Source organism: Astatotilapia calliptera, chromosome 9, assembly GCF_964374335.1.
Source record: "Astatotilapia calliptera chromosome 9, fAstCal68.1, whole genome shotgun sequence".
NCBI lineage: Eukaryota > Metazoa > Chordata > Actinopteri > Cichliformes > Cichlidae > Astatotilapia > Astatotilapia calliptera.
Window position 1 is genome coordinate 27,550,808 of NC_137430.1, and position 27,769 is coordinate 27,578,576.

A 27,769-nucleotide genomic window follows, 5' to 3' on the forward strand; every position below is an offset into this window, starting at 1 on the left:
GTCAAATACAGAAAAAGTAGCATGGATTCTTCTCTTCTTTTATTTAACCCGAAGTCATAAAGTACAGAATCCCACAGTTGGTTAACCATCAGTCCTATGCTATTACCTAATATTCCACATGATATTCAAATACCTTTATTAGAACAACAACAGAACCATCCTCCACTTACGTGCTAATCATGCGTGAAGCATGATGGGTAGAGAAAATAGTTTCTGTGCAAAAAGCCAGTGTAAACTCAAAAATGCAGCTCTCTTCTCTCCACATTTGGAGCTCACTGTGGTTGAATTAGTGGCTAGACATAAAACATGATGGCGATACACTTTTAATGAAAATGTTGAAGAATAATCACTCCACACTGGGCACATGTGTCTGCACTAGAGGCCAAATGCAGAATATTTCCTTTGATTCATTGCACTGGTCAAAGAATGAAATTCATTTGAGAGGCAAAATCATTTCACAGGCCTGCTTTCCATTCACTGATGAACATTTATGACTGTAAATTAGTGTATTTAGAATGGTTTAAACCCTTCCAAAATGAACTAAATCTATCAACAGCAGAAGAAAGATGTACCAAGCATCTATGCATTGGGTTGAAGTGACACAAGTTGAACTAGGGCTGGGTTAGCACCCTTTGTTTCCCAACAAGGTGTAACAAATCAGCGTAACTTCTGTTTGAACAGGTAGTTTCTAAGAACCGACAACTATTCGTTACAGCAACCTGGCAGGAAGTGGAAGGTAAAAATAATAATAATAATAATAATGGATTGGATTTATATAGCGCTTTTCAAGGCACCCAAAGCGCTTAACAATACCACTATTCATTCACTCTCACATTCAGATGAGAGAAATGTGACAAGTTAAAACAGGTCTATAAGGTCTACAGCTCTATAAATGTACCCCTGCAAATCCTGTGGTAAAACACATTTTTTTAATCACATTTTGCAATATTTGCTATGTTTAGCAGTGAATGTGACATTATATAAATTATAATTCAAATATTTTGTGCTCCTAAAAAAATGTCTTTCATGGATCATGAATTTCAAGTATTTTAACCCAAGATCTGATGTGTAGGAAACATTTATGTGTCTCAAGACATTTGTTATAACCATATTGACTTGCTATCTGCTAGATCATAATCTGATCACAACAGCAGGCTGAAATACTTTGTTTGATGAATAGCACCCATCATTATTAGGAGCTGAAAGGTGATCAATAAGAAAAACGTATGATTACAATTATGCAGCAGTTATGCTATGTGCTGTCTCTAAATCATTGTGGTCAAAACTACGCCGGAAAGTTAACAAGAGTTGCTTGCTTATGGTTTTGTACAGACCTTGGATCTACAAGTCTATTTTTTCTTTTTTTTTAAAGTTAACAAACTGTCTGCTCTCACGTACAGAAAAGTCATGACCACAGATAAAAGGGCAGACGCATTGTTTCCTTATGTTGACTGCAGTCTTGGAAAGCACATGGCACTTAACAAAGTGCCTAATACAAAATGTCTACATCTATTAAATCAAATAAAAGTTAATCCAGTACAGAACATGTTGGAGGTGTTGGTTGAACTTTTTATGAAGTCTTTGCACAGAATAGAAAATTTAACATCTCTGCTTTCTACTCACTGAAGGTTTTATAGCTCTTATATTGGATTTATTAGCTTGCACATAATCACCACTTAACATTATGCAATTAATAGCTGCCTTATGAAATACATCTTTGTTTTTAGGGATGACGGACAGCTTGTACATAACTAAATAGTTGGTACTTCTACAGAGTATTTGTAGGTATCTTTCAAAATGGTTTTAAATATTGGAATTTTCAGTTTGCATAAGAACCATTGAGCTGTTTTGTGCTATGAGAGCTTCAATTTTCATGTCTTTCATTCTGATATGGTAATAGCTATGATAGGACGTATGATGGTATTAAGCAGCCATTACTGTAGAGCCATGCAACTTCCCTTTGCTCAGCTTTTCTTCAGAGGTAAGTTACTTCAGTTGCACCTCTATTGTTGTCAAGAAGAAATGTGTTGATCTGCAAAAATGTTTCAGAACATAAAAATATAAATGACCAGACAGGCATTTGACAACTGTTTTAATTTGCAAGTACTTCCTCTTGGTGTGGTTGGAATACTGAAAAGTGCTTAAAAGTAGGACGGCACCTACATAACTGGCACTACAGCAGTGAGATTGTAGGTGTTAAGATCTGTAACCTAATGAAGCAACATAAGAAAGACATTGATGGGAGGTTCTCCAAAGCCACCCACTGTTACCTTCTATTAAAAATAAAATGCAGATCAGTGTGAAATAAACTACATAGAGTTTGGTGTAATGTTTCTAGGAAAACGCAGTTTGCTGCCCGCAAGGGAAAGGAAAAAACAAAACCCAAATACATTTTCAAATCCAAACTTTCGTGAAAATCCAAATGAAAATCAGAAGAAGTGAGTCTCTGAATTGTGTACTTTTCTAAATACTCCATATTTCTCCAAATACAGATTTATCAGGATGGTGATTTATAGCACAACTACCCGCTTCTTACACTGTCAGTTATTTTACACATCATATCTGCCAAGCCCAGTTTAGTACCTCTTACAGATTTGTTCAATTCAGACAGTTTGTCAATATCAGATCCAACATGTTTTTACTCAGTGAATAGCTACAGTTCTCTGGTTATTTCTGTATTTCATCACAAAAGCAGTTTAATGAACCACATTAGTTGAAATTACGTAACTGGAAATGTGTGGTTTCTTTTTTACATTGTTTTATTAAGAAAATAAGTATAAAAATATAAATATAAAACAATATGACTCAGCATTCAAACAGCATGAATTCAGTGTATGACAGTTTTCTACAACATACACTTTCCATTACATGTTACACCTATATGATGAAATGAATTCACAGTTTGACAAATAAACTGCACCAACCATTCACATGAACATTGCTTGTCAAACAGATATAGCAAATAGTATATAGGATGTCCATCGTTAAAAACATTTTGTACATGTACAGTATTTAATGGAGCTGGCTCGAAAAGCCATTCGACTCCATCCCTATCCCACCCAAACCCAGTCCGGTACCATTAAACATTGATAGTATACAATACTACTATCGCTCATGTCAATTACAAAACACATTGTCCACATCATTGTTCACAAAAAATCCTAAAATTCAAAGGCATCTTTACTGATTATGACCAAAAACAGTAAAACTTTGAGATTTATACTGTATCTCCATTAAGAGAAAATTCTGCACAGTTCAAGTCTTAATTTTCATTTTAGCATCCACATGTGGATAGCAGTGATTTTTGTTTAAGTGTGTGTGTGTGTGTGTGTGTGTGTGTGTGTGTGTGTGTGTGTGTGTGTGTGTGTGTGTCTGTGTGTCTGTTTATTTTTGTGCCTGCACACACATTTATGAGAATCAAATGGACAACTAGTTAACTAGCAAGCTAGCTAGCAAACTAGACAAACAGATAGATAGCTTGATAGGCAGACAGACAGTCAACTAGCTGGCTAGCTAACTGACTAGACAAATAGCTGGCTAGCCAGATAGCTAGATAAACAGACAGAGAAGCATGGACTTGGAAAAGAGAGACTATCTTTGTCTAAGTTTCTCTGCCAGGGCTCTTCCCTATGTACATCTCTGCCAACTTTTTGAATTGTGGTCCCCAGTTGCTGAGGTAATCATATTCCTGGTCCCCCTCAGTGGCAGCGGACTCCAGGGAACTGAGGGATTCTGCCAGTGACCCAGTGCCCTCATAAGCATACGTGGCCAGGGAGTCATAAGGGGGTGCTGTTGGATCTGAATCATTCTCCTGAAGCCTCCCATTAATGAAGTCCCTGACATCCGTGTTATCCTTTATAGGTGATGTCCTCCGAAAGGGAAACAGCATTTCGGGTATGATGTCCCTGCGTAGCTTGTTAGCATCCATCACCTCTGGGTTGCGCAGCGTGCCAATATCAAAGGCCTGAGTGTCCTCCTCTCCACCCCCTTCATCGTTGTAGCTGACAACGTTGTCTCTGACATCCTCTTTGGAGATGATCAGAGGCTCCTTCTTCCTCTGTCTCCTCAGGGCAGCAAACAGCACCACAATCACTACACAAGAATCAGCGGGAAATGCAGAGAGAGAAAGCACAGCATAAGATGTCTGCCTCCGAACATGTGTCATGCATTAAAGAGCACAGGAGAGCAAAGGCACATAGGGGAAACACATTTGCTACCAGTGACAAATCCTCAACACTGCCTCAGGCATTCACCTCCTATTATTGAAGATTCAGTGAAAAAGCTTTTTATTTCTTTCCCCCTTGAATGTTACATTCACTGTACAAAATGCACGATGGTTAGAGGACCCTTTTTCATTCTCTAACATGCATCCTCATCTTTTTTTCTCCCCAGTAGTAAAAGAGAATAGGAGATTGCAGAGTGAGCATGTTTTCAGTGAGTGACAGTTTTGGAAGAAATGTATTATTTTAAATTAACCTGCTATTCATCAGATAAAAAGATAACACAGGTAGCATAGTTTTCTACTTGCATCCCACTTGGACGTTAATTTTAATGCCTTCAGGCTATATTGCTGAGTAGTGTACTTTAGGAACATTTGTGATTGACCAGCGTCATTTTTTAAGGAGATGCAGCAAGATATGGACCAGCTATGACGAACTGCTCCAGCTCAGTGCCTGTCTTTTGGAGTCAAGCAGAGGTGAATGAGACAGTCTGTCAGGGAGCTTCAAGCGCGAAAAGTGTTGGATAATGAGCAGATGTCATGATATTTTGCTCAAGAGGAGAGTGCAGAGTTTAACCTTCAGCACACTAAATTTGTGCAATGCGGTCTGCCCTGACAGAATTTAAAATTTGGAATTAAAGCAGACAGACACAAGAAAATCTGGTAGCTTGTATTAGAAATTTAGTCACTCGAGGAACACACCAAACTCCAAAGCAATATTTTGACAGAAGGAAGGAGGAAAAGGGTCAAATTCATCTCATGAAAAAGGTTAGGGACAGAGGAGTAAACACATACACATTCATGAGGACAGATCTGTACTTGTCTTTTATTTTGCCCTCAGCAGTTTGCAAGGAATCCTAAGCCTTAAGTGCTTCTATCAAGTATTATGCTGACAGAGGAGGTAAGGTTCAGTGATGGTTGAAACCCATTACTTATTGGACATGCACTTAAAAAAATACTCCTACATGTTTTTTAAAATTCTCCTCAGTAGAACTGCTACTGCTGTTCCCTGACTGCGGATCACAAGGACTTCTGAAAGAAATGCTTTATTACTTAGGAAGGAGCATACAACCTTACCTCCCAGAGAAATACCGACTGTTTAGTTAAGTGGTTTTATGTCTTAATGAAGGGTGCCTAGAAGCACCATTGTACTCCTTTTTGAGACAAAAGTAATTATGTTTGATTGTTCACATTTTAAAAGGAATCCAGAAAGACCCCATGTTGCACTTTGCTACCAGTTATATAATTTAAGATATTTTAAAGATTTTCTCAGGGTCCTTGATTCTATTTGTTATCCATACCAAATGTAATAGTCTGTTCAAATGTCTAAAATTGCATAACTCCTTGTGTTCTCAATAAGCTACTTTGTACCCTCAATTCTCCTTAAGGAGAACATTACAGTGGGTATTTTTGGTGTTAGCGTTTTCATCTCATTTAGTAACACTAGTTTAACACGTAACTAAGTTTCCATGACAACTGGAACCACCTGGTTTAAGTGCTGATGTGTGGCATCCTTGTACTGGCCACATTTGTTTGCATGGAACATGGTCACTGGTATTACAAAGGCAGGTTTCTATTTTAAACCTTTTTTGTATAAGCCATCTTCACTATGGTTTGCAAGCTTTTTATGGTCATCAGCCAGCTCATATGAAGTAGACTGAGGCACTTCACTCTGTTATTGTTAAAACAATCTGTAATGTTTGACTGTGAAATACTTAAATCAGCTATTCTTTAGTGCAGGATTTAATCATTGTTTTAACATATTAAGATGCTAAGCTGCTGCCAGTCAAAGTGGAGTCCCTAGATAGAGTGGCATCTTTTAGGGAAAAAAATTTGGGAGTCCAACCTTTTAATCAATTCCCTGTTTATAATGGCAGACCTTGTGATAGAAGAGACATTCGGTTTTTCGACTCCATGCGGCCACTTAACAGCATGTACTTGAGCAAACAAGTCACTCTGGTCCATGTTATTGACTTTTTCAGCCAAAATTGCCTGCCTGGGGTGATAATTTTGCATTTTGGAGTTATGGTAACTGCTAATATGCCAAAAGAACAGCAAGTTCTCAACATAACCATGGTAGCAATGGTAATGAGGTTGGATAAGAAGTAGACAGATAACTAAACATGTGTACCAATGGGTTTGATGTGACCTTCAAAGACAGGTAAGCCTCGATTTAAAAAAACAAATGAATAAAAAATCTTCACAGACCTCTTCCAAAAAACAATGAATAAAAGTAGGATCAGCCAGAATTCTGTTCATTTCAATAAGTGCTTTACTTGTAACAATGTTTCTTAAATCCAGTTTCTTTGTTGCCACGTCTCATAAACCAAGAGTTCTTCCATGGCAACAGATGTTCTTTAGCTAACCTGATGATGCTGTGGTTTTCTGGGTTTCCACCAGAAAATCTTTTACTCCCAGCAGGTTTTACCTGGATCTTATTTGCTTAAAATATTATATTGTTTTCTTCACAGTAATCTCACTTTAAAGTCTCCTTACTGCTTTTATTGCTCACATCTCACCCCTATATTACACTTAAAGCACAATAATGTCTTGCCTTGTACATACACCTTTACCCTCAGTGTTTTTCCATCAAGTGGATACTTAAAAATATACTGGTTTTCTACATTTTTTTCCACTGTTTGATTTTTGCTCATTTGTAACTAGATATGTTACACCCCTACTTTATAGAGTTGTGCAACTTGTTAAAATACGGTAATAGAGATGGAGCTGCAGCTGTTTTTATTTTGAATGATTTATAATTGTTTTCACTGACTTGAATTGAATATGAGAACCGAGTTGCTATTATTTGCACTGAATACTGTTGTGCCTAAATGAAGAAGCAAACATTACAAGAATAAGAAGTTAAAGTTTTCATGATCCCATGAACATCCATTGTCAGTGACCAAACTGGTCACTAACACAATAAAGCAGGCCTGGCTAGTTACCCTAAAGGGAAGTTAGTTTAAAATTATTATTATATTTATTTATTGTTTTATTATTTTTGGTCAAGACTTTTTACTTCTTTCATTAGACTCACAAAAAGCAGAGAGAAACCCCCCCCCCCCCAAAAAAAAACAGATTTCATAGGCACCTTTAGGCAACTGCTGTTGTGATTTGGTGCTATATAAATAAAACTGAACTGAACTCAAGAGTGAACTTACTGAGAAGGATGATGACACAGAGCAGTATGGCCACTAGAGCTCCAGTTGTGAGACCATCTGAGAAGGGCAAGACCTCAGGGTTACACGACTGCATGTTTCCACGGCTGTCACAAGCACACACGCGCACGATCAGTGTGCTGGTGCTGCTCTGAATGGGGTAGTCGTTGTCAGAGATCACTACAGGCAAGAGGTACATGCTCATCTCACGGCGGCTGAAACCTCCCCTCCGTGTCAGGATATTGGCAGTGTTATCTGTGGAAACATTCAGACCTTGTCAATGACGAGATTTTAGAAGAGCTTTCTTTTTATTTCTGTAAATAAAGGCTTTTATTATAAAAGAGCAAATTGCAGCTTATTAGGTAATTATAGACATCTTCATTCAAAGGCACAGTAACCTGGTCCAAGTATGAAGTTGTGTTTGTTTGTTGAAATTGTGAATATTTGTCCTTGTTATGAGTCTGTTATGTCACATTATCTTACAGTATACATGCCATTATTTAAAGTCTTAGACTAAATGGAGAAAACTGAAAAAAACATGTAAAGTTTTCAGACCTGTTACTGCATGGCTACTGAACAACCATTGCATATCTTGTTTGAAAAGCTTCATGAGCATTTCCACTTTCTTGAAAAGCAAATATTTTCTATTGTAGGGCAGATAAAATTAAAATCTGTTTGTAACACAGTGCAGTCCAATACATCTGACTGTGAAGGTTGGCATTTCCACTGTGTTTATTGTGCAGTGAAAGATAATTGGCAATCAACTAGAGCTCTTCAAGAAAGAGTACAAAAATTACAACATCAGAAAAAAACCCTGTAATCGCACAAGGCTTTTGATTTTGAATCATTGTTTATTAATGAGGATGTATTTATGAATATTTCTAAGAGTAAAAATGGTAAAAAAAGAGAAGAATATTTTACCTTCCCTGTCATCAATGGTAAAATTGGGATTGGTGGGACTTATACTAAACACAAACTTGTGTCCCACGAGAGGTTCATCTGTGTCAACAGCACTTATTGTCTGAATCAACTGTAAAAAATCAGAACAAAAGGTTAGGGCAACGCATTAGAAAGCATATGAATATATGCAATTAATATCGTAAAACACTGGAATAACTTTTAAGACATTTGTCAGTTTCAGGATTTGGGATATTTAATGAAGCACAAATATGAATTATGAAGTAGTGTGGATGAGAATTGGTCCATTCACATGGCTACAACTCAAACTCTAAATTTAGACATTTAGACAGGGTCAAGATGACCAACTTAAGTTCAGTATCAGAATAGGGAAGAAAGGTGATGTAAGTGAATTTCCACATGGCATGGTTGTTTGTGATACATGGCCTGGTCTGAGTATTTCAGAAGCTGTTGATGTACTGGGATTTTCCTGTATAACCTAGAGTTCACATAGTATTTTCTAAAAAACGGAAACTATCCAGTGAGCTGCAGTTCTTTGGGAGAAAATACCTTGTTCATACCAGAGGTCAGAGGAGAATGGCCGGACTGCTTTGAGCTGATAGGAGGGCAACAGTAACTCAAACCAAACCAAGGTATGCAGAAGAGCATCTCTGAATGTACAGCAGCAGAAAACTATACCAGGCACCACTTCCATCAGTTACGATTAGCAAACTGAGGCTACATTTCGCATTGTCTCAACTAAAGTTAGACAATTACAATATTGGAAAAAGGTTTCCTGGTCTGATGAGTCTTGATTTCTGCTGCAAAATTTGGATACCAGGGTCAGAATTTGATGTAAACAGCATTAAATTTCCATGTCAGGTGCTTCCAGCAGGATAATACACTATCCCAAATAAATAAAGTAGTTCTAAAGCAGGGTTCCAACAGCATCCCAAGCCAATACAAGCAGCAGATTTAAATGTAATTGTGTCATGAAAATTGTGTCTGGGAACACAGTCGCATCTAAGTATTTTCTGTTGTGTGAATACTTATGCAATATATGCAGCTGACGAATTTGACCCTGTGCTTCAGTGCCATTTATATATATCCTTATTTTGCCCATGAAACCATGATAATGACGGAAACCACTGATACCTGTCCTGCCTTGACATTCTCACAGACAAATGTGTCGTAGGACATGGCAAACTCGGGGGCGTTGTCATTGACATCCAACACCTTGATGAACACTGGCACTCGAGTTGTCTGACGTGGATTATCTAAAATGATTACATAAAATAATTTCAGTTATTTACGGCACAGATGAAAAATTATTATTATTATTATAAATTGGATATCAAAAACAACAATTACTTATTTCTGTAGCCACCACAGAAATGTTGTGCCATTTGGATGTTTCTCGGTCTAGTGCTTTCAGTGTTGTGATGGTCCCATTCACAGAATCAATGTTGAACAGCCTCTCCAGATCTGTGTGTCGATCAATGGAGTATCTGCAAGAAATAACGTAGTTATTCATACCAGTGAGATAGAAGTGCTCACAAATCTCCAAACAGACCAAATCATGTTAACTCTACAACAGATTAGTGTTATTGTTGTTGTAAAATGAAGACCAGTTAAAAGTCATTCTGCTTGCACGGGGCTGTCTTTATGAGAAAAAACACACTAACGTCCTTATCTACTTAAAATTGTGTTTTACAAAGTGCATTAATTCCTGCAAAAGAAACTGCTTTCCAGGCTCCCCATTGTCAAAAGATGATACATCTTTCTGTGAGCCTGCTCATTTGTCATAGTCACCTTTCATACACAAGTGAAACTGGAATATGCAACACAATACGCCATGTGGCATTGGCCAAGAGCAGCATATCTCTGTGTCAGAGATGGGCAGGCGCCATATGTGTGGAACGGCGGCGCTGAGCTGTGTGAATCGATACAGCAAATTAGGCTCTTTCACTTTGACTTTGTGCAGTGCCACAGAGGGCTTACATAATTCCGGGAAATAAACAGTCTGTATTCACTTCACAATGCTGCCGCCATCTTCCACTGGGAAATCACCAAGAGGGACCCATGAATAATATTCTCCCCCCCTTCTACACTGACACATGGCTTGGCTGATGGATTAGATTTAACTAAGTGGGCACATTTTAATCCTCACTCTATAAAACTGATAAGAGGAGACTTTGTATTTCGTCCATGTGTTGCTTGTTTTTGCATTGATTTTATTCTGGTATAATTAAAGCTGGGACAATGAGTTTTGAAACAATCAAATTACTACAATAAAGCATTACACCCAATTGGCTGGTTAGGAAATCTTTGCTTAACAGGCCATTGATTGTTTTGCAAGTTTACAAAATTGCGAGTACCTAATTCCAGATGAAAGGGAATTTGTTGTTGTAGGCTAGGAAAGCTATTTGGCATTTTACTCAAAGAGTCTGGCACAGTGTAAGGCCTCAGCACTTCTGAGCCCTGTAGCATACTTGACTGGCTTGTTGTCAGCATCTGGGTCCCTGGCTGATACCACACCAACGAAGCTGCCAGCAGCCGTGTCCTCGTGCACCTCGATGATGTAAGGGTTCCTGGTGAAAATTGGGGGCTCGTCCACATCCTCTACCGTTACCTTGACCGTGGCGTAGTCTTTGAATTGCAAACCATGGATGAACCTTGCATCCAAGTAGGTATTTTTCACCTCCACTCTGAACTCGTAGTCCCTCTTAGTTTCATAATCCAGTGGCTAGAGATGAAAGCACATCAGAAGTCAAGCTGTAGACGTTTCCATTTAAAAAGAAAGGGGGAAAAAAACTATCTGCCTCCAGGATTTTGATGTGCAATTGATTGCTTTTCATTTGTCTGCCTTTATCTTAATCATATTCCAAATTCTAGGTTACAAATCCAAATAAGGAATACTGATCTGGGGATCTTTTGAGAGAATTTGTAGCACAAATATTTATATTATTCCTTTTACTGCCTTAGGGTGATTTTACATTTCAGTTCAAAAATAGGCTGTCATATTCTTCTTACATCAAAACTGCTAACTAATATCTAATCTGAAACTATGCTGTCCTGACTTACTGTTTGAAGTTAAATGATCTTTATTTTAGATATTTTATATATCTTATGTCAAATTAAAATCAGAACCATACTTTTGGGCTATATTTCAAACTTTTTCCCAAATCTGGAATATTCAAACCAATTACAAAATGTGAAATAATGTAACTACTTTTTTTGTCTGATGTTACAGCTATGACATTAGCTGGTTACTTGAACAGTGACTGTGGAAAACACATATAAAATAGTATAAGAAATAGAGAGAAACAGAAGATGAAATAGAATTGAGGTACCTTTTTTATTATGATGACTCCCTCCTGTGTGATTTGGTCAGTGATAATATTAAAAATGTCATGACCACCAACTATGGTGTACTCCATCTCAGCATTACGGCCCACATCTGGATCATCAGCCTTAATTCGCCCAATAGCAGCTCCAATCACTGTGGACTCGACAGCAGTCACACGGAAGGAATCTAAACATGACATTAAATGGGTAAATCTTTGGTTGCGTGCTTGCTTCATTAATCCATGATCATTTTTATTGTACATAGATACAAAACTCTTGTCTTAAAATGCTTTGCAAAACAATAAAGTACAAGAGGGAGGCCTCTTACGATTCGCAAAGCGAGGCGGACTGTCGTTTACATCAGAGAGAGTGATGCTGACTGTAGTGGTTCCTGAAAGCCCTCCCATCTGCCCAGCCATGTCTTTAGCCTGGATCACAACCTGGTAGTTTTCCTTGACTTCTCTGTCCATACCAGGGAGAGCTGTCTTTATCGTGCCTGGAAATAAGAAAAAAGAAAAAGTTAGTCACCACTTTTGCTGTTTTAAAGATACATTTTATTTTGAGAAATTATTTCCTCTCTTACTGTAAATGCGATGAGATTATTATCAATTCTGTCTCTGTCGCAACCATGTCTGCTAGAAAATTACATTTATATGCCTCTGATTTAGTTTGCCAATTAAGTTTCCAAGGGAAATCTAATTGCTGCCCGGATTATGTTTCTTGGCAATGTTTTTTTAGTGTCAGAAGTGCTACATTTGTATACCAGATGCACGATGCAGTACTTTTCTCTGTTTTTTCTTTTCTTTTTTATGATTACACAATATAAGCATTTTGTTTAAAGTCCTTAATAAATGTAATTTTAGTTTGGTTTTACTTACTAGAAATAAATTCTGTGACAACCTCTGTAACATTGTTGAGAACAATACCTTTCAGGGTCAGCTTATGGTTGGAAATAAGGAATTTTAACCTGCTTTGTGAATACAGAGCCCAGTTGTTGTGATCGAACTTTCTCAAATCATTTTCTTCTTGAATTATAAGATAATTGCTCTGTAAATAAGACAGTGTGCAGTTGTTTGTTGCTTTAACAGGGCTTGGTTGCATCAATCTCTGTTTCCATCTGACACTGAGTGAATGCTTAGAGATGAAATTGACATTGATCGTCCCATCTAGCTCTGTTTGGTACGACAGCCTATCAGCCCACTTCCCAAAATGTCAGGCATTACTTATATCCAATTTTAGAAATGCTGTACGTAAATAATGGGACTAATGGATTTGAAAGGTTTTGTCTTATTAATATTTTATGACTCACAGACAAAATGTTTGGTTTCTTCCATGATATATGCAAGATGAAAGATTACATGGCTACAAGTACCGCAGTGTTCTTGTAAATATTAAACTCTTACTTTCCTGACAGAAAACTCGAACATGAACACTTTTTTCAGCCAAACACAAACACAATTGGAAATTTCAGCTGAAATTAGTGGAAGAAATCAATCTTGCACTTATTTGGATTAATAACCCTGAGAGTCAGATGAATCCCCCTTCTTCCGATTTAATTCTCACACACATTGCAATTAGACATTAGAAGCTGCTTCTAAGAGATCCTGCTGAGTTTGGCTTACCATTTTCAGAATCCACAGAGAAGTAGGGCTGTCCCTGTAGAATGCTATACACAAGCTTGGCACTGTTCCCATATGTTTGATCATCAGCATCAGTGGCAGTTACAGTGACAACAGATGTACCTGCAAAACAAACATCGAAAGTCAATTTTAATTGATTCTGTTACTGCGCTTATTAAAAAAAGACATGATCAAGTAACTGAGTCAACTTTTGAAATTTACTTCCATTTGTATAGAGAAAGTTTTCTGCAAATTTGACACTCATTTCCAGAAAGCCAGTTGCTCAAAGTGACCATTATTAACGCCATCAGTGCCCTGATATTGTTCGTATTTATTCGACGACCGGGCCTCTGAACAAAATCAATTTTCTCCAAAAAAGCAAGCGTGCCGAGATAGGCGAGTGACTAAACAGTGAATCAAAATTGATAACCTACACTTTCAGACTGTGATTAGATCTCATCTGGATCCACAGTCAAAATTATTACTTTGATTAAACCCAGGTAATGGGTCTAATTTAAATAGCAGTGAGACTAAAAAATGATGGTTTGTCAAGCCTTAAGGAAAGAATACTCTCTCTGTCTCATAAATCAAACCTGGTATGAAAAGATGTAGTAATAACATACACATTTAGTTTTTCAATTCATGCCATGCAGTTTTGACTAATGACACGCCAGCCCGTAGCCATTTTGCACACCAATTACTGTCATAAAATATTTTGTGAGAAGCTGAAACTATAATAATAATAATAATCCCCCAAAAATGGAAAAGGTTTCCCCCCCTTTCTGTTAACAGCCCAAAGTGTGGAGAGATAAAGGTACAACTGACATGCTTTTATGCTCCTCTAGGTACAATTACCACTCAACTAAATCATTTTTATTTATGTATTTTTTATGCGACTGAAAGAGTGTTTGCAATTACTAATTACCACCAGGACACATACACTGGGGACTCTAAAGATGTGTCTAAAAAAAAGTTCAAGCTTCGAAAGAACTCAGTTCCTCTCAGATATGCTGTCACTGAAATCACTTCCATATTAAGTCCTGTATAATCCACCCAAGCGTTTCAGTAGTGCTACATTGCGAATACTGTCCTTGGCATTCAGGAGACCTCTGCCGTGTCCTGTTTGGGTCTAACGGTCTCCGTGCATACTAATGAACCCTCGAACATCTGTCCCACTTAGTCCCAGCACTGATAGTATAAAAGGAGGCTGCTGGTTTTTTTTATAGCTGGGTGACTTGGCTAACCAGTGTGTTCAGACTGAACATATAAGGAAGTTTATTAGTCCAGAGGTGGGTAGCGGTGACACTGAGCCATCCTTTGAAGCTAGGACGTCTAAGAAAAATGCATTATGAATTCCAAATGGAATATAATTTTTTGTCATATAGGCAATTGGGTTTTGATTTACCCTTGATTGTTCCCGTGTATTAATTTGTGGTTGCATAATTGAGGATTGATTTCAAGTTGCATGCATTACTTTCGTAAGCTTTGTTTATATTCATGCCAACTGGCTTATTTATATTACTTGAATGGAATGAAGTGGAGTGCAATGAAGCAAATCCTTAATTGGAAAGACTGTGACAATCTAAACTTTTAATATTTCTACCGCCTATTAAAAATGGCAAATGGCATTACTTGTTATGAATGCCCAATGAGCCTGACCGCGTGAATAACAATCGCAAAACAGCAAATAACTGTGAAAAAAGTGAACACAGCGTCACATTAAACCAAACCAGCTGACTGATGAATAGTGGCTTGCTTTTTCTGCATTGCTTGAAAATTGTTTTGCCATATTCTATTAACATTATAATGGCATCAATTCTCAGATAAATAAATGTGGACTAATGGTTTTCCTTATAGATTTAGAAGCTAAATATGATCATTAGTTAATTGTTTAGTCCAATGGGGATGCGATTTTTCAGAGCACAAATGGCCAGTTTTATTTTGTAGCTATCCAGCCAATTAACAGTTGTTGATTTAATTTTGTCCATTAATCAGTGTTAAAATTAAACGAACCATAACTTACCCACTTCAGACATTTCAGGCACACTAGCAAAGTAGATTTCCTTTGCAAACTTTGGGGCGTTGTCATTGATGTCATGAATTTTGATATTAAATTCAGTGTCAGGCTCCAGCTCTGCATTGGTGTTTCTGTCCAGAACCTTTGCGTTCAGTGTGTACATGGCTTTTTCTTCTCTGTCCAGCCTCTTTGTGGCGTGAATATCCCCAGACTTCTCATCAATCAGGAACAAGGTGCCTGCCCCATCTCCAGTCAGGATGTACTTCACGTTGCCATCGCCCTTGTCCATGTTAGAGTGCAGCTGAAAATCAGAGAGATCCATATTAAAAATTGAAACGAATCTTAAGACAGACCTGTACAAATTGCGTTATGTTGTATGGGTGTGTAATTGGAGGAATTGCACACTCTTCCGTCATGGACTTCAGGCTGACAAGAAAGCTTCAGCTTTCAGTAAGACGCATTGATTTTGTGTAACCAGTGGCGATAAAGTACAAAGCTATTTAAAATTTAATTCTACTTTTGAACACTTCTCCATACAATAACAACAGTGCTTCTCAATTGCTAACATCAAATGTAGTTGCTGTTGTTAGTTTTTCAAGCCTTTGGAAATGATCTAGAGAACTTTGCTTCTACATTTCTCCCTAATTAGATTTTCTTTAACTTTAAACAAGAAAAAAAAACACTACTGGTAGGAGGGAAATGATTTTTTTTTGTATTGCCCTCGTCTTTCTCAAGTTGGCCAGTTTTTCCTCTTTTGCCAATTTTTGACTTTTGTTCCTTTGTGAAATAATTGTTGAAACCCACGAAGGAATCTGGTTCAGTCTTTGAAAATGGTGCCTTTGCACCCAGAGTATCAAGTGTGACGCACTCCATTACTCCAAATCAAATTAGTCGTGGATTTTTCTTCCAGATTGTGCCTTTGAAAAATGATGAGAACCTGACCAACAGCAACAATTGCTAAAATTAGTCACCTCTGACCTATCCATCACCTTGAAGCATCTCCTAAGTGTCACAGACGAGTAATGGTGGCATACTGTGACAGACACTTGATTCAAGCTCATTACTGTACTGGATCTGTCAGCAGATATATTTAGAGCACTATCTCATGGGTTCACATTTTAAATGACAAGTAGTTAGGGACACAGAATGTACGTCAGTAACTTATTAATATTAATATCTGCATGCTGTGAAGAAACTAATTATTTTTTCCTGCAGTTGGAAGAATAATGTCAACAGTACAACTCCGGATGGAAATCAGAAATGTATTACCAGAGTGGTAGCTATTCTCAGGTAGAATTAAAAAATAAATAAGGATGCATGTGAAAACAAGATGCTGTCAAGTTCAGATGAACAATAGACACAGCATTTGGCACTGTGTGGGGAAATATTTTCAAGCAGATGATCTCTATTATCCAAAGGCTATTAAAGAGAAATATCAGTCAGCTTGAATTTTCACATATATTTGCGTTCTGAGACAGTCTGTTCATTGTTGGTGAATGTGAGCCGTAGGCCAGTGAACCAAGGATTTAAGATGTGTTATGGATGTGAAAGCTGCTACTGCTATTGACTATGAATGACAGTGTAATTTTAGCAGCCAGGAAACTGTTTGTGTGAATTTTTGCATTCAAATAGGCTTCATATGTTGGCTATGCGCAATTGCACTCTTCAAAAAGAATCTATATTTCCACAGTCACCTTATCGTTAAAAATAATTTTTCATATATTGGCATATAGGTTATAGGAGGGTTAGCTCACTACGCATCACTGGAATCCTGTGCAACATAAGAAGAACATATTTCATTATTGATATTCAAAACTGTGACTCCTCGCATACTCTTGTGTGCTAACACTGTGATAATTAGGCCAGCGCAATTTCAGACCATGTCACACAGCAATTGCATTTTTTTTTCATCTTTTCATGATATTCTCACTTTTTTTTTTCATCTGATTATTACCATATTTTTCAGGCTTGTTTGTTAATCCAGTTAAAAGAAGGCTGAGAAGCAAAAACAACAAACAATGAGCCATCAAAGGAGCCTAAACCTGTGCAGCCAAGCTGTCTCAAAGATAATAGGAATTTTACAGTCTTTGCAGAGCCCTGTATTTTACATATTTCCCTTAGTCTAAATTGAACCCCCACTCCCCACCCAAGCCCTTTCCCTGTGCACTTGTGCCAATTATTGGATGTCGACATAACGTTCCCTTCATAGCCATGGGTAAAAGAAACATTTTCTCCCCATGGCCATATAGATTTCTGACTTAGTGGAACTGCAAATAAGGAGGGATTCTGCACAAGTAAGCAATGTTAGGAAAAGATACCACAGCATCTAAAAATAATAGTGTTTCTGTTCTCCTGTTGTCAGCAAGGCAATGAGCCAAGAACATGGGATTTTAGGATTTTATTTCTTTTGGGATGTCCTATAGAAACTGCACTCAGTACTGTAATGCACTTTAATCATATATATATATATATATATATATATATATATATATATATATCTTTTTTTTTTTGAGAGAGGCATGAGGGGTGTTTTTTCTTGAAGCACACAGTTCAAGTGTGCTAGACTTTGCATCTAACATGTAGCGTAAATCTAGTACAGCTATAAAAAAAAAGAAAAACTTCCATTGACACTCTCGAGAAAGTGTGGCACAAAGTGTTTTTCACACAGCCCTTACAAAATCTAATGTTTGCACTGCCACACTATATTTGCAGAGATTTAGTGGCTCTCCTTTCAAGGCCTTGCAGCACAAACACAACGTTTTCAAGGCCTTACAACAGAAGCACAGAAGAGAGCCTTGATGAGTTAAATCGCCTTGCACAAACACTGAGGAATTGTCAGTAAAGCACCAAAATCATTGGCAATTCTTGTCAGGTCTCTGGTAAGCATTGCTTGGTGCTGCAAAGAGGAGATAGCAAAATAGAGTGTAGAACGGTTACAGAATAATCACTCGTCCTCCTCTCCCCCCGTCTCTTAAGACATAGGCAGGAATTCTTTACTATTAGAGCCATGTACTATAATGTGCAATATGTTGGTTAGAGGTACAGCTTACAGTCTCTCTGTTGCGCTTTGTGTTTTTTGTAACGCACACAGGTTCGGCAAAATTCATGCAGAGGAGTGTTAAGCAAGGCCTTTCAAAAAGCCAAGGATACTTATTGTCAAAATATTAACACCACAAAGTGAGCTACCTTGAAAGTTTTAATTTAGGCAGCACATTTTGTCTACAAGGCACAAAAACAATGCAGTGTACCGAGCATTTAATAGGATTTTGTTCACTTCAGACACACCACTCATATGCTGCACAATCCAAAGTTTGCGCTTGTATTGCTCAGCATTGCAAGCGTTCACACTTCACAGCCCTGCTTAAGAAGTAGGGCACCACAGCTGCAGACAGTGAGTGCTCACACTCATTAATGCCCCCATGAAAGTCAGTTAAAATGAGATTTGGTGGTTTTACACTTGGATTCTACACACTCGCGCTACATAGAATATATAAAAACATAAAGTACACTCTGCTTTTTAGCAACTTGACAACTGCTGCCGAATCTGGCTGAAAATACGACTTTAATAATGAAGTTATTTGTCTCCATCATCCTGTGAGGTATCTGACTGCACTATTCATTATGTAAGCCTCAAAGCTGCGTGTCTTTTGAAGTCCTGATAAGCAATATCATCTGCATTTATTATAGTGCATTTGCAGCCGTGCACTGCTTCCTTTTCAGTTGAGACGTGAGGCATACGAGTGTGAGACTGTTCTTTACATCACATTTGATTGCCATCACCAAGAAATCAACCTCAAGTGAGAGTTAGTGAGTGTGTGGGGGCTGATTGGAGAGCTTTGATTGAATGTGAAATAAACAAGTTCTGCTACAGTGCGCTACAAAGGCCATTAAGTGATCTTTATGTGAAAGACCATCGAGGCTTTGGTGGCTTTGTGCTGGGTACTGGAGTGCTTTTTACATTTTCTTTCTTCCCTTCATACCTGTCTGTCCTTCTTTGTCTATTTTTTACTTCTACCTTTAACATTGATCCGGCTTTTTTTGATTGATCTTTGTTTTTCTGTTTATCTGCCTTTGTCTGTCTCTTTCTTAAGGTCTCACATTTTTTTTGTATTAGTCTTGTAAGGTTACAATCTATATATCCAATTCTTTCTTTCATTCTTTCTTTCTCCTCATCTTTTGTGATTTTTCATATTTTCTTTTACAGTCTTGTGTTAAAGCTAAATCTTTCATTATTTTTCTTTTTTTCATATTGCTCTTTTTTTGTTCGTCATTCATTCTTATCATTCTTTTTTATTTTATCAGGCTATCACCATCAGTTTTACTTGTCAGTCTTTTGTATTGTATTTCATATAGTCTTTCCGTTTTTTCATATCAGTTTTGTCCTATATTAAATCTTTTATATAGGTCAGTTTTTTGGGCCATTTTTTGTATAGTCTTACAGTTTTCCTTTCAGTTTTTATTGTCAGTCTCTGGTTGCAGTCGTATATTAAGAGTATCTTTCATATAGACCTTTCCATCTTTGGCATTGTTTCTGTTATTTAGCTTCCATATGATCTTGTTTGTTTTTCATTCAGTTTCTTGCGACAGTCAGAGGGTCTTAAGTTATTTTGATCTTTCATATTTTTTTCTTATTTTATTTGCAGTTCTTGGGTTTTTCTTTCCTGTCCATCTTTTGAACAGTCAGAGTTACTCTCTCAGTTTTCTGTATCAGTCTTTTGTATATCTTTCTATATAATCTTTGGCATTGGTCCTGCTTTCTTGTACTGACTTGGGCCCAGGGGGTGCTTGGTATGTTTGCTCGATAAATGAGAAAAATTAGTGATTAAAGTAGGGTTGAAAGTAGGGCACTGATTAATTTTTCATAGACAACTAATTGATTGATCTTTTAACTTGTTCACTCTTAAACTCTCCTTAAAGGCTATGTGCCTTCATCTTAACTTATTATTTGTCTGTTTACCAGTCTCTGTTACCATCACAGTTTTTTCCCTGTGGTTAAACTGATGGAATTAGTGATTTGTGTCAGCTTCCTCTGTAAAGCAGAATGGCAGCGTGTGCTTGCCCTATTTTCCCCCTCCAGTAATTTATTATAGGCTCATGTTTTTCTGACAGTTTAATAGTGAATGATATTGGACACAGGAGGAGTGCGGAACCGGTGAGTGTGATTGCTGTCATGCCACAGAAGTTGGGTGCCAGAAAGCATCAAAGAGTCGAGAAAAAGCCACATCACACCAGTCACCGACATATCACTGGATGGCCCCATTTATAGTTAGCATTTCCTCTGCTGCTTCATCACATAATACAACAAGGTGAATTTCAGTGGCCTTCTTGATTGATATGTTTTCTTCTTCCTCCCTCTCTTCTTTTTTTATTCTTACTGTTCCTTTCTCTTCACCACATCAGAATGATGGTTTCAGCAAAAGAAGTTGTCATATCCCCCGTACTCAACCTTGCACAAGACACTTGTTTACTCCAGAGAATGAGGTGTGTGATGAAAGCCAGCTTCCTCTTAGAAAATTGGCTGTCGACAGTCACCTCATTTCCCTCCCTTGAGTTGATAACTGCAACGCTCCCCATCACACCTGTCTTTATGGTGCTAGCACGGGTGAGCTGACAAAGAACTGTCTGAAGTAGGTGGGTGGAGAAGAATAGCATTGTCCCAAAACTTTTTGGGGCGATTCTTATGAGAGTCTTGCAGGAGCCGAGTCTCATGTTTTTGTTTGGCTTGGATTTGCTATGGTCTTGACCTGATGTTGATATTAAATTTGCACTTGTTCTATGTGCTGGTGATTTACAAGCTGCATAAACTCATATACGAATTTTGAAGTGCTCCTTAGTTTCATGGTGAACACATGTACAAATGCCATAGTTTGACTCCAGTAGGTGCCACTGTCTATTCATTTTTATTTCTGTTTTTCTTGTATTTTGTATCACCCATCACTGTGTTCTTGTACATCCATGCCTATTTCAACAAAATAACCATTTCCTGCCTCCTCAAATTTGAAGGTAGGAATGGTCATATTGTTGAAAAAGGCTGGTCCACAGGCTGTTTCAGCTTCTATATGCTTTGACTTTTTGTCTCATTATGATCTCACAAAAATTATTATAAAGCCAGAAATGGTTGTTTTTGGTATTACTGTTAAAATGGGATGTTATTGTTATATTAATGCTGTCTGCCACATAAAAAAAAAACTGTACTTTTATTTTAGCTGTAATAGTATGTTTACACTGCACAGGGTAATCAAGAAAACCATGGAACAAGTGAGGTTGTGTACACTTGTTTCTGTCTGATAGCTCCAGTAACTGTGCCTGTAACAGCCAGATTTCTGGCAGCCCATTCATCTTCAGCCAATTACATCAAACACTACTTCGACAAGCTAAAACTCCTATAATTAGTCTACAGACAATGTGGTTGGACGTTTTACCTTGCCAACATATTGATGGTCGTTTCCTGTATATTCCTCGAGCAGAAAGAATTGATTCCACATCCATCCACGTTTGGACCGCTGAAGAATCTTACCATCACTCTCTGGCATCCCAAACAGATTCCCAATATTCCCAGGCGCAAAAGGAAGGGCAATAGTGGGCCAGAGGATAGAGAGCATGAGGAGCAGCAGAACTTGATTGGTTATCATGGTATCCAATCAGCTGGGAAATGTCCTGAATGACTTCCGAATTATGGTGATAAGCTTCTGAGAGGATCAGCACTGGAAGGTGGTGTCATCAGAACAGACATTGTATTCCTTTCTTTGATCTCCTTTAGATCCCTGTGAAAAGAGGAAACTGTATTCAAGAAAAAGATCATGACACCTATCTATCACTTTGACAGTATACAATTAAAACAGTCAAATAGCATGTGCACTTGTGAAAACAGCAGCTTTGCAAGCCGTTGTACTCTGTGTACAATGACTTTTCCTTCAGATTTCCTTCAGATTTTGCTATACAAGGCCAAGAGCTGCACTAGTTATTCAATCACCTTAAAAGCTTCAAAGCCATGATTTAATATTGAGGCTTGTCTAAGAGCCGTAAGCTTAAGAATAAATTAATATAGTGTCATCATAAAAGAGTGTATATGTTTTTCTAGTAAAATTGAACTTATCTAATGATAAAAATAGAGATGAAGCTAACGTGGTGGAACTGATTTGACAAACTTCTAAGTAAATGATAAATGAAAGGCATGAAGTATAAAGAATTTCAAGACAATAAACATAATAAATGTATCACCAGATGACTTCGGTAATCTAAGTGCATAACCAATGGAGTGGATGTCAAGATCAAATTCAGTTTAATGAATCGTGCTTCTTGTTTTGTATCAAAATGATCTTTGACTTTGACATATTCATTATGTGATAGGGTTTAATGACATTCCTTTTTTTTTCTTGGAAGCAGTTATTCAAGTACTACATTTTTACTCTTAAGTCTCCATCGCAGCAACATTCCCCAGAGACCAGAAGCATTTAGAAATATGTCATTCAATCGTGATGGCCAGAAAAGCAAACAAACAAACAAACAAAGTGGCTTGTGCTTTAGAAAACTACATAAACTTTAATGGAGGGACTACAACACCAGTGATGTATGAGTGGTCAAGCAGTGGTCGTCTTGACTTTAGTCGCTTTTTCACTACAGTGGAAACACACTAAGCCAGCAATGATTAGCCTGCAGGGAAACTTTGCTAGGTCCTATTAATTTTTCAATGGGCAACTCCACATCCTTTATTACCAACACTGGCATCCTATCGAAATCATCTTCCTGTAATCAGCCGGAGCAAATTTGTATATTTTTTTTTTTAGATGCAGATAATTTAAGTTTAGTAAATATGGTAGAATTCACAATCAGACATATCTCTTCCACACCCTGCATCTTAAAGGACTGTGGTGCGCTTTACTAATTATAACTTGCATTACTGATGATATGCAAACACTGATGAGATGCTTCAAAGACGGTGAGCATGTTTAAACAGCTTAATACAGGCACCTCTGGGAGAAGTATGCTTCTGACATGAGCAAAATATATTACCCCAACATCCTCTGTAGATTTTTTTTAATGTTCTGCTTCACAGTTGTTCACTTACATTTTACAGCTGCAGAACAGACTTCCACTAACATATGTATAAATGGATCGTCTTGCTAAAGGGAAGTCTGTCTTTTTCATCTCTTCCATCCAGTTCACCCTCCTTACCCACTTCCTCTCAATTTTTAGCTCTACTTAATTTTTGCATCCTTTACTGATGGCTAATTTCATAGATTTTTATTCCCTGGAGATGTTTTGATGCACTCCAAAAGGAGAAAATCCATATAGACATACACAGAATTTCCCAAACCACCAAAATTATCCCCAGGTGTCTGTCAGGCTTTGTGCCTGTGAAAAGGTATTTTGTGTTATTGGCAGTCTTCTTCCAATACTTCACTAAAGGCTGTGTCCCCACTCACTGGTCCTGATAGGTAATTTGGGTGTCTATGCATAATTGATGGTCTTTTGTAAGTTAATCCTAATAAATCTTACCTCTCTTCCTAAAAGAACCCATTTAGCAGTGTCCCTTTATAAAGGTTAAGGTACGAGAGTTACCCCAGCACGCACTCGCTGTGTACCTCAGGGAACGCTGTTTAAAAGCCCATGCGAGTCGATGCCTCTGCTTTTGTTCAGAGAATTTAAAAAAGGACTGTGAAGTAAGTCACATGAACAAAGGATCTATTAATGTCAGGGAACAAATTAGTATTATGTTTCTAATGATGATAGCGAAATGGCAAATTTAAGTACACGCAGTACTGTGAATAGAAAATCAAAACATGTAGCTGATAGATCTTAATTTGAAACATTGTATTTATTCTCAGTGACTCGGGGAGTTTAAATGAATGAAATCTGTTACGTCAACAGTAATTCTTCAATAACTGATCAAAGTTTTTTTTAATGTATACGATATATGGATGAGGTAGAGGAGAAAGCTATTAAAACTATGTAATAACTCTAACACAAATTTCATTGACATGGTAGGACTGACCCAAAGCTTTTAAGAAACTATAAAGATGTTGAACAACAGGCTGCACATATGAATGAAATCCAGCATTCTGCAAGTACAGAGACTTTAATTTTGTCCAAGTATTGCCGCAGTAATGGAGATGAAATGTAGATATTGTGGTAAATTGCTGATGTGCTACATTTTTTATGTTAGTTTCTTGCTCATAATGTGACATTAGTGTGACACGTGCATTGCCGAAATCAGGAAACGCCGCCTTGCAATTAATCTAGTCTGATGCTTGTGATTGCATTTTCTAATTATCATCCCAGCCTGTCCTTGAGTTTTAATAGCATTCTGGATATTAATCTTTGATGTGGTGTGCCTATTAAGCATTAGGCCAGTGTTTCTTTTCAGAATTCTTCCAAACACTCCATTAAAGGATGAGCGAGCATGCTGAATGTATGCCAGATCCTATATACGCAAACTAAATTATCCCAGCTTATTCAACCTATTAAATCGTGGAGTTTATTAAGAAAAAGTTGTTTATGATTAGATTAACTTGTAGGCAGCTTATATGGCTTGGCATTAAGGCACACAGATGTGAAGGGACAGAATTACTTTTAAGTGTTGTCTAGGGTTGTTATTCTTAATCTTGGCTAAGACACAGTCTGGCAGTTGCTCTGCTCTGCTCCGTTTCTGTAATCTGCAAATTATACATTCTTGTTTTGCTGAATAAGAATATCTTTGATCAGATATAAACTAGCTGTTCATCAGGATATGCTTCCTAGAAAAGCGCAGGCTTGCACATTAGTCTGTGTAAAATTTTATGCCCCCGAAATTGAACATGCAGGCTTGCCCATGAAGCCCAAACCGAGCACGCTAACCTTGCACTTTTATTCTCTGACGCTAGTGAGACAATAATTATAGATGCAATATGCAGCAGAGGTCTGGCTAGTAAACCTCTTTAAGAGTTCTCTGCATAATAAACTGATAATCCTCTGTACATGGGAGAATATTGCTGCAAACTTTGGCACTTGAATATGACTGTGGTTACTATTTACTGCAAATGTCTGCAGTGAATAGACTTGCCATGTTTTAATAAGTATATAAGGGATTTAGCTGTTTAGTGAAGATATAAGACACAAAAAGGAGTTGGAAACCGCCCTACTTAACCAAAAATTCATTTTGGATGACATTGATTTATCAAATGAAAATAGTCCCCCAAAGTAACACAATACATTTACATTATCCATGAATAGATGCATTGTTACATAAGGGTAGGACAACATAATAAAGACTCAGCTACACAAAAGCTACACAAAACCTCCTACCTCCTACACCAATATTGACCCACTTTGAAACCACAGACTTTTAGACCCCATCAAAATTCTAGTCTTATGTTGCACAATCAAGGAATTCTGCGCGTGAATATATTTTAAAAGTGCTGTGAATAAACACAGGCAGAGGTGGAGTAATTGGAAAAAGAGAAGACTAAGATGGAGAGAGGGCACAGGAAGGCGGCAAGGTCATCGAACTGGTGTCATGATTAGTCTTGGTGATCTTTTGTACTTACACTGTTTGTCCAAGGGCATGATTTATAGCAAGCAAATGCTGTATTTTTTGCGGTGACAAATGCTAACCATTTATGCGAGGTTGGTGCTAGAAACTAGTGTTATGTGATTGGCAGTTTGAGTGGCTCCAGTGATTGCTTGCCGGTATTGACAGAGCAGCACGGACAGAGTATAAATCTAGCATGAGGGGCGTTGATGCACCAAGCTGCTGCACCTGCGCAAACTTCCACTTGGTGGAGCCCTAGACCTTCCCAAGTCGGCCTCTGCCGGCTGCAGTCTTTGGCAAACCTCAGCAAGCTTTACTCATGTTTTGAAATCCTCAAAGCAATTTTGTGATACAGTGCACACTTCCGTGTTGAAAAGCTACTCTAAGGGGGTTGTGGATGCAGGGGCGTTATTCTTGAAAAGGGTGCGTTGACAATGAAAAGGTAACAAAAAGAGATTAAAAGAGGAAAAAATGTTTATGCTGAGATGCATCTAGGAGAGTGTAACTAGGTAGGAATGAAAGTCTGACCAAGTCATTTTAGACAGAGACCGGAAAGAAATTACAAATACTAGAATTTAATTCAAAGCGAGCTTATTACAGTTCCCATTTTGTTGTGAAAATGCACTCACTTCCCACTCTTGCTTCTCTGTTTGAACATATGTAGTGTTTTTCAAATATGTATTCATGTCTGATTCTTTAAAGCCAGCTTTGCAAATGCTCATGAGAGCCTCTTCGCCTCTGTGGGAGAATGGATTTCCACCTCTTTTCATTCTAATGCTGAAAGGTCGCTCCATAGCTGACAATAATTCAGGGACCGTGTTAGTGGCTAATTTGCACTAAACAATAATGGTGTTACACGGGCATCCTGGCGCACACGACTAAACCCTCATATATCACTTTGGTGACTGTGAAGCCGTCTGCGTGTGAGGCAACACACTGAGGGAGTAGGCTGCTGCTGTTGCTGCTAGAAAGGCTGAAAAAGAGAGTCAGGGTTGGATTAAGTTTGTGCTGTGGAGGACATGCACATATACGTACACTGTAACACTGTTGGCTGCTCTTGTTGCGGTGCTCGAACACCATCATAAACACCTTCATGCATTTTTAGAGATATGAATGGTACAGTGCCTCTCCATCAAATCTGCCCACAGCACATCACAAGTGTGAGCCGCACTCACTGGCTTTCAGCAGACAGACAAATACATCTCCACACACACACATAGAGTCATATATACAGCAGAAGTGCACTTAGGTGTATGCATAGGCTATACTCATGCATATAAGCTATGCAGGCAACCATGGGTGCACAGTATGGAGAACATCGCACTAAGAATAAGTGACAAAGTTTGGATATCAGACTACTAAGTATTTTACATAGTCATAGTATCTTACAGGTACATATTATCTCCTGTGTGACAGGTGTCATGGGCTGAATATTTTACAATGTCAAAAAATATAATGAATTTTAAAAAAGCTAAAGCTTTTTAAAAATTTTTTTAAAGAAAGCACCCTAATTGATCCTTAAGTTTCATTTGTAAAAAGGCAAAAAAAATTGGAATCTACTTGGATATCACAATGTGAAGTTTCCTTGATTTTCAAGTCTTCCTTGTACATTCAAGAAAATTAAAAAAAATAATAAAACATTTTAAGGTATACAAAAAATAAAATACAGCTAATTTGATTCAGCTGTTTTCTAGCTCTTTGAAGTTCCAACACTTCTTTTCCTGAGATATCCACACTGCTGCATTAGTCTGGCTTTGTCACAGTGCAAGGAGCAGATCATCCCCTGGAGTCTGAGAGCAGACAAAATATAAATATACCCTTAAACATTAATCAGAAAAAGCCCTTACCTTTGATTCTCACAGCTTAGCATCCATCTGTGTCACTGAGTGCACGGTACTGTGTTCCTACTCCTTAGCAGTGCTTAGCGGTGGAGACTCTGACTCCTCACGGCAGTGCTTACATTCCAAGACTGACAACAGCACAGCTGGTGCGAATGTGTAT

General features: G+C 37.8%; 1 protein-coding gene across 1 annotated transcript; it reads right to left on the minus strand.

Annotated features, from left to right (window-relative positions):
* Positions 1 to 2,741: 2,741 nt before the first annotated feature.
* On the minus strand, positions 2,742 to 27,769 carry LOC113029359 (cadherin-10-like). The gene is made up of 12 exons (XM_026180190.2): positions 27,616 to 27,769; positions 21,681 to 22,022; positions 15,265 to 15,559; positions 13,245 to 13,364; positions 11,951 to 12,118; positions 11,628 to 11,809; positions 10,767 to 11,020; positions 9,646 to 9,782; positions 9,430 to 9,551; positions 8,299 to 8,407; positions 7,381 to 7,632; positions 2,742 to 4,092 (listed from the first exon to the last, which is right to left on the minus strand). The coding sequence occupies exons 2-12, from the start codon at positions 21,888 to 21,890 to the stop codon at positions 3,602 to 3,604; spliced, it is 2,340 nt and encodes a 779-aa protein (XP_026035975.2). The 5' UTR covers positions 21,891 to 22,022; positions 27,616 to 27,769; the 3' UTR covers positions 2,742 to 3,601.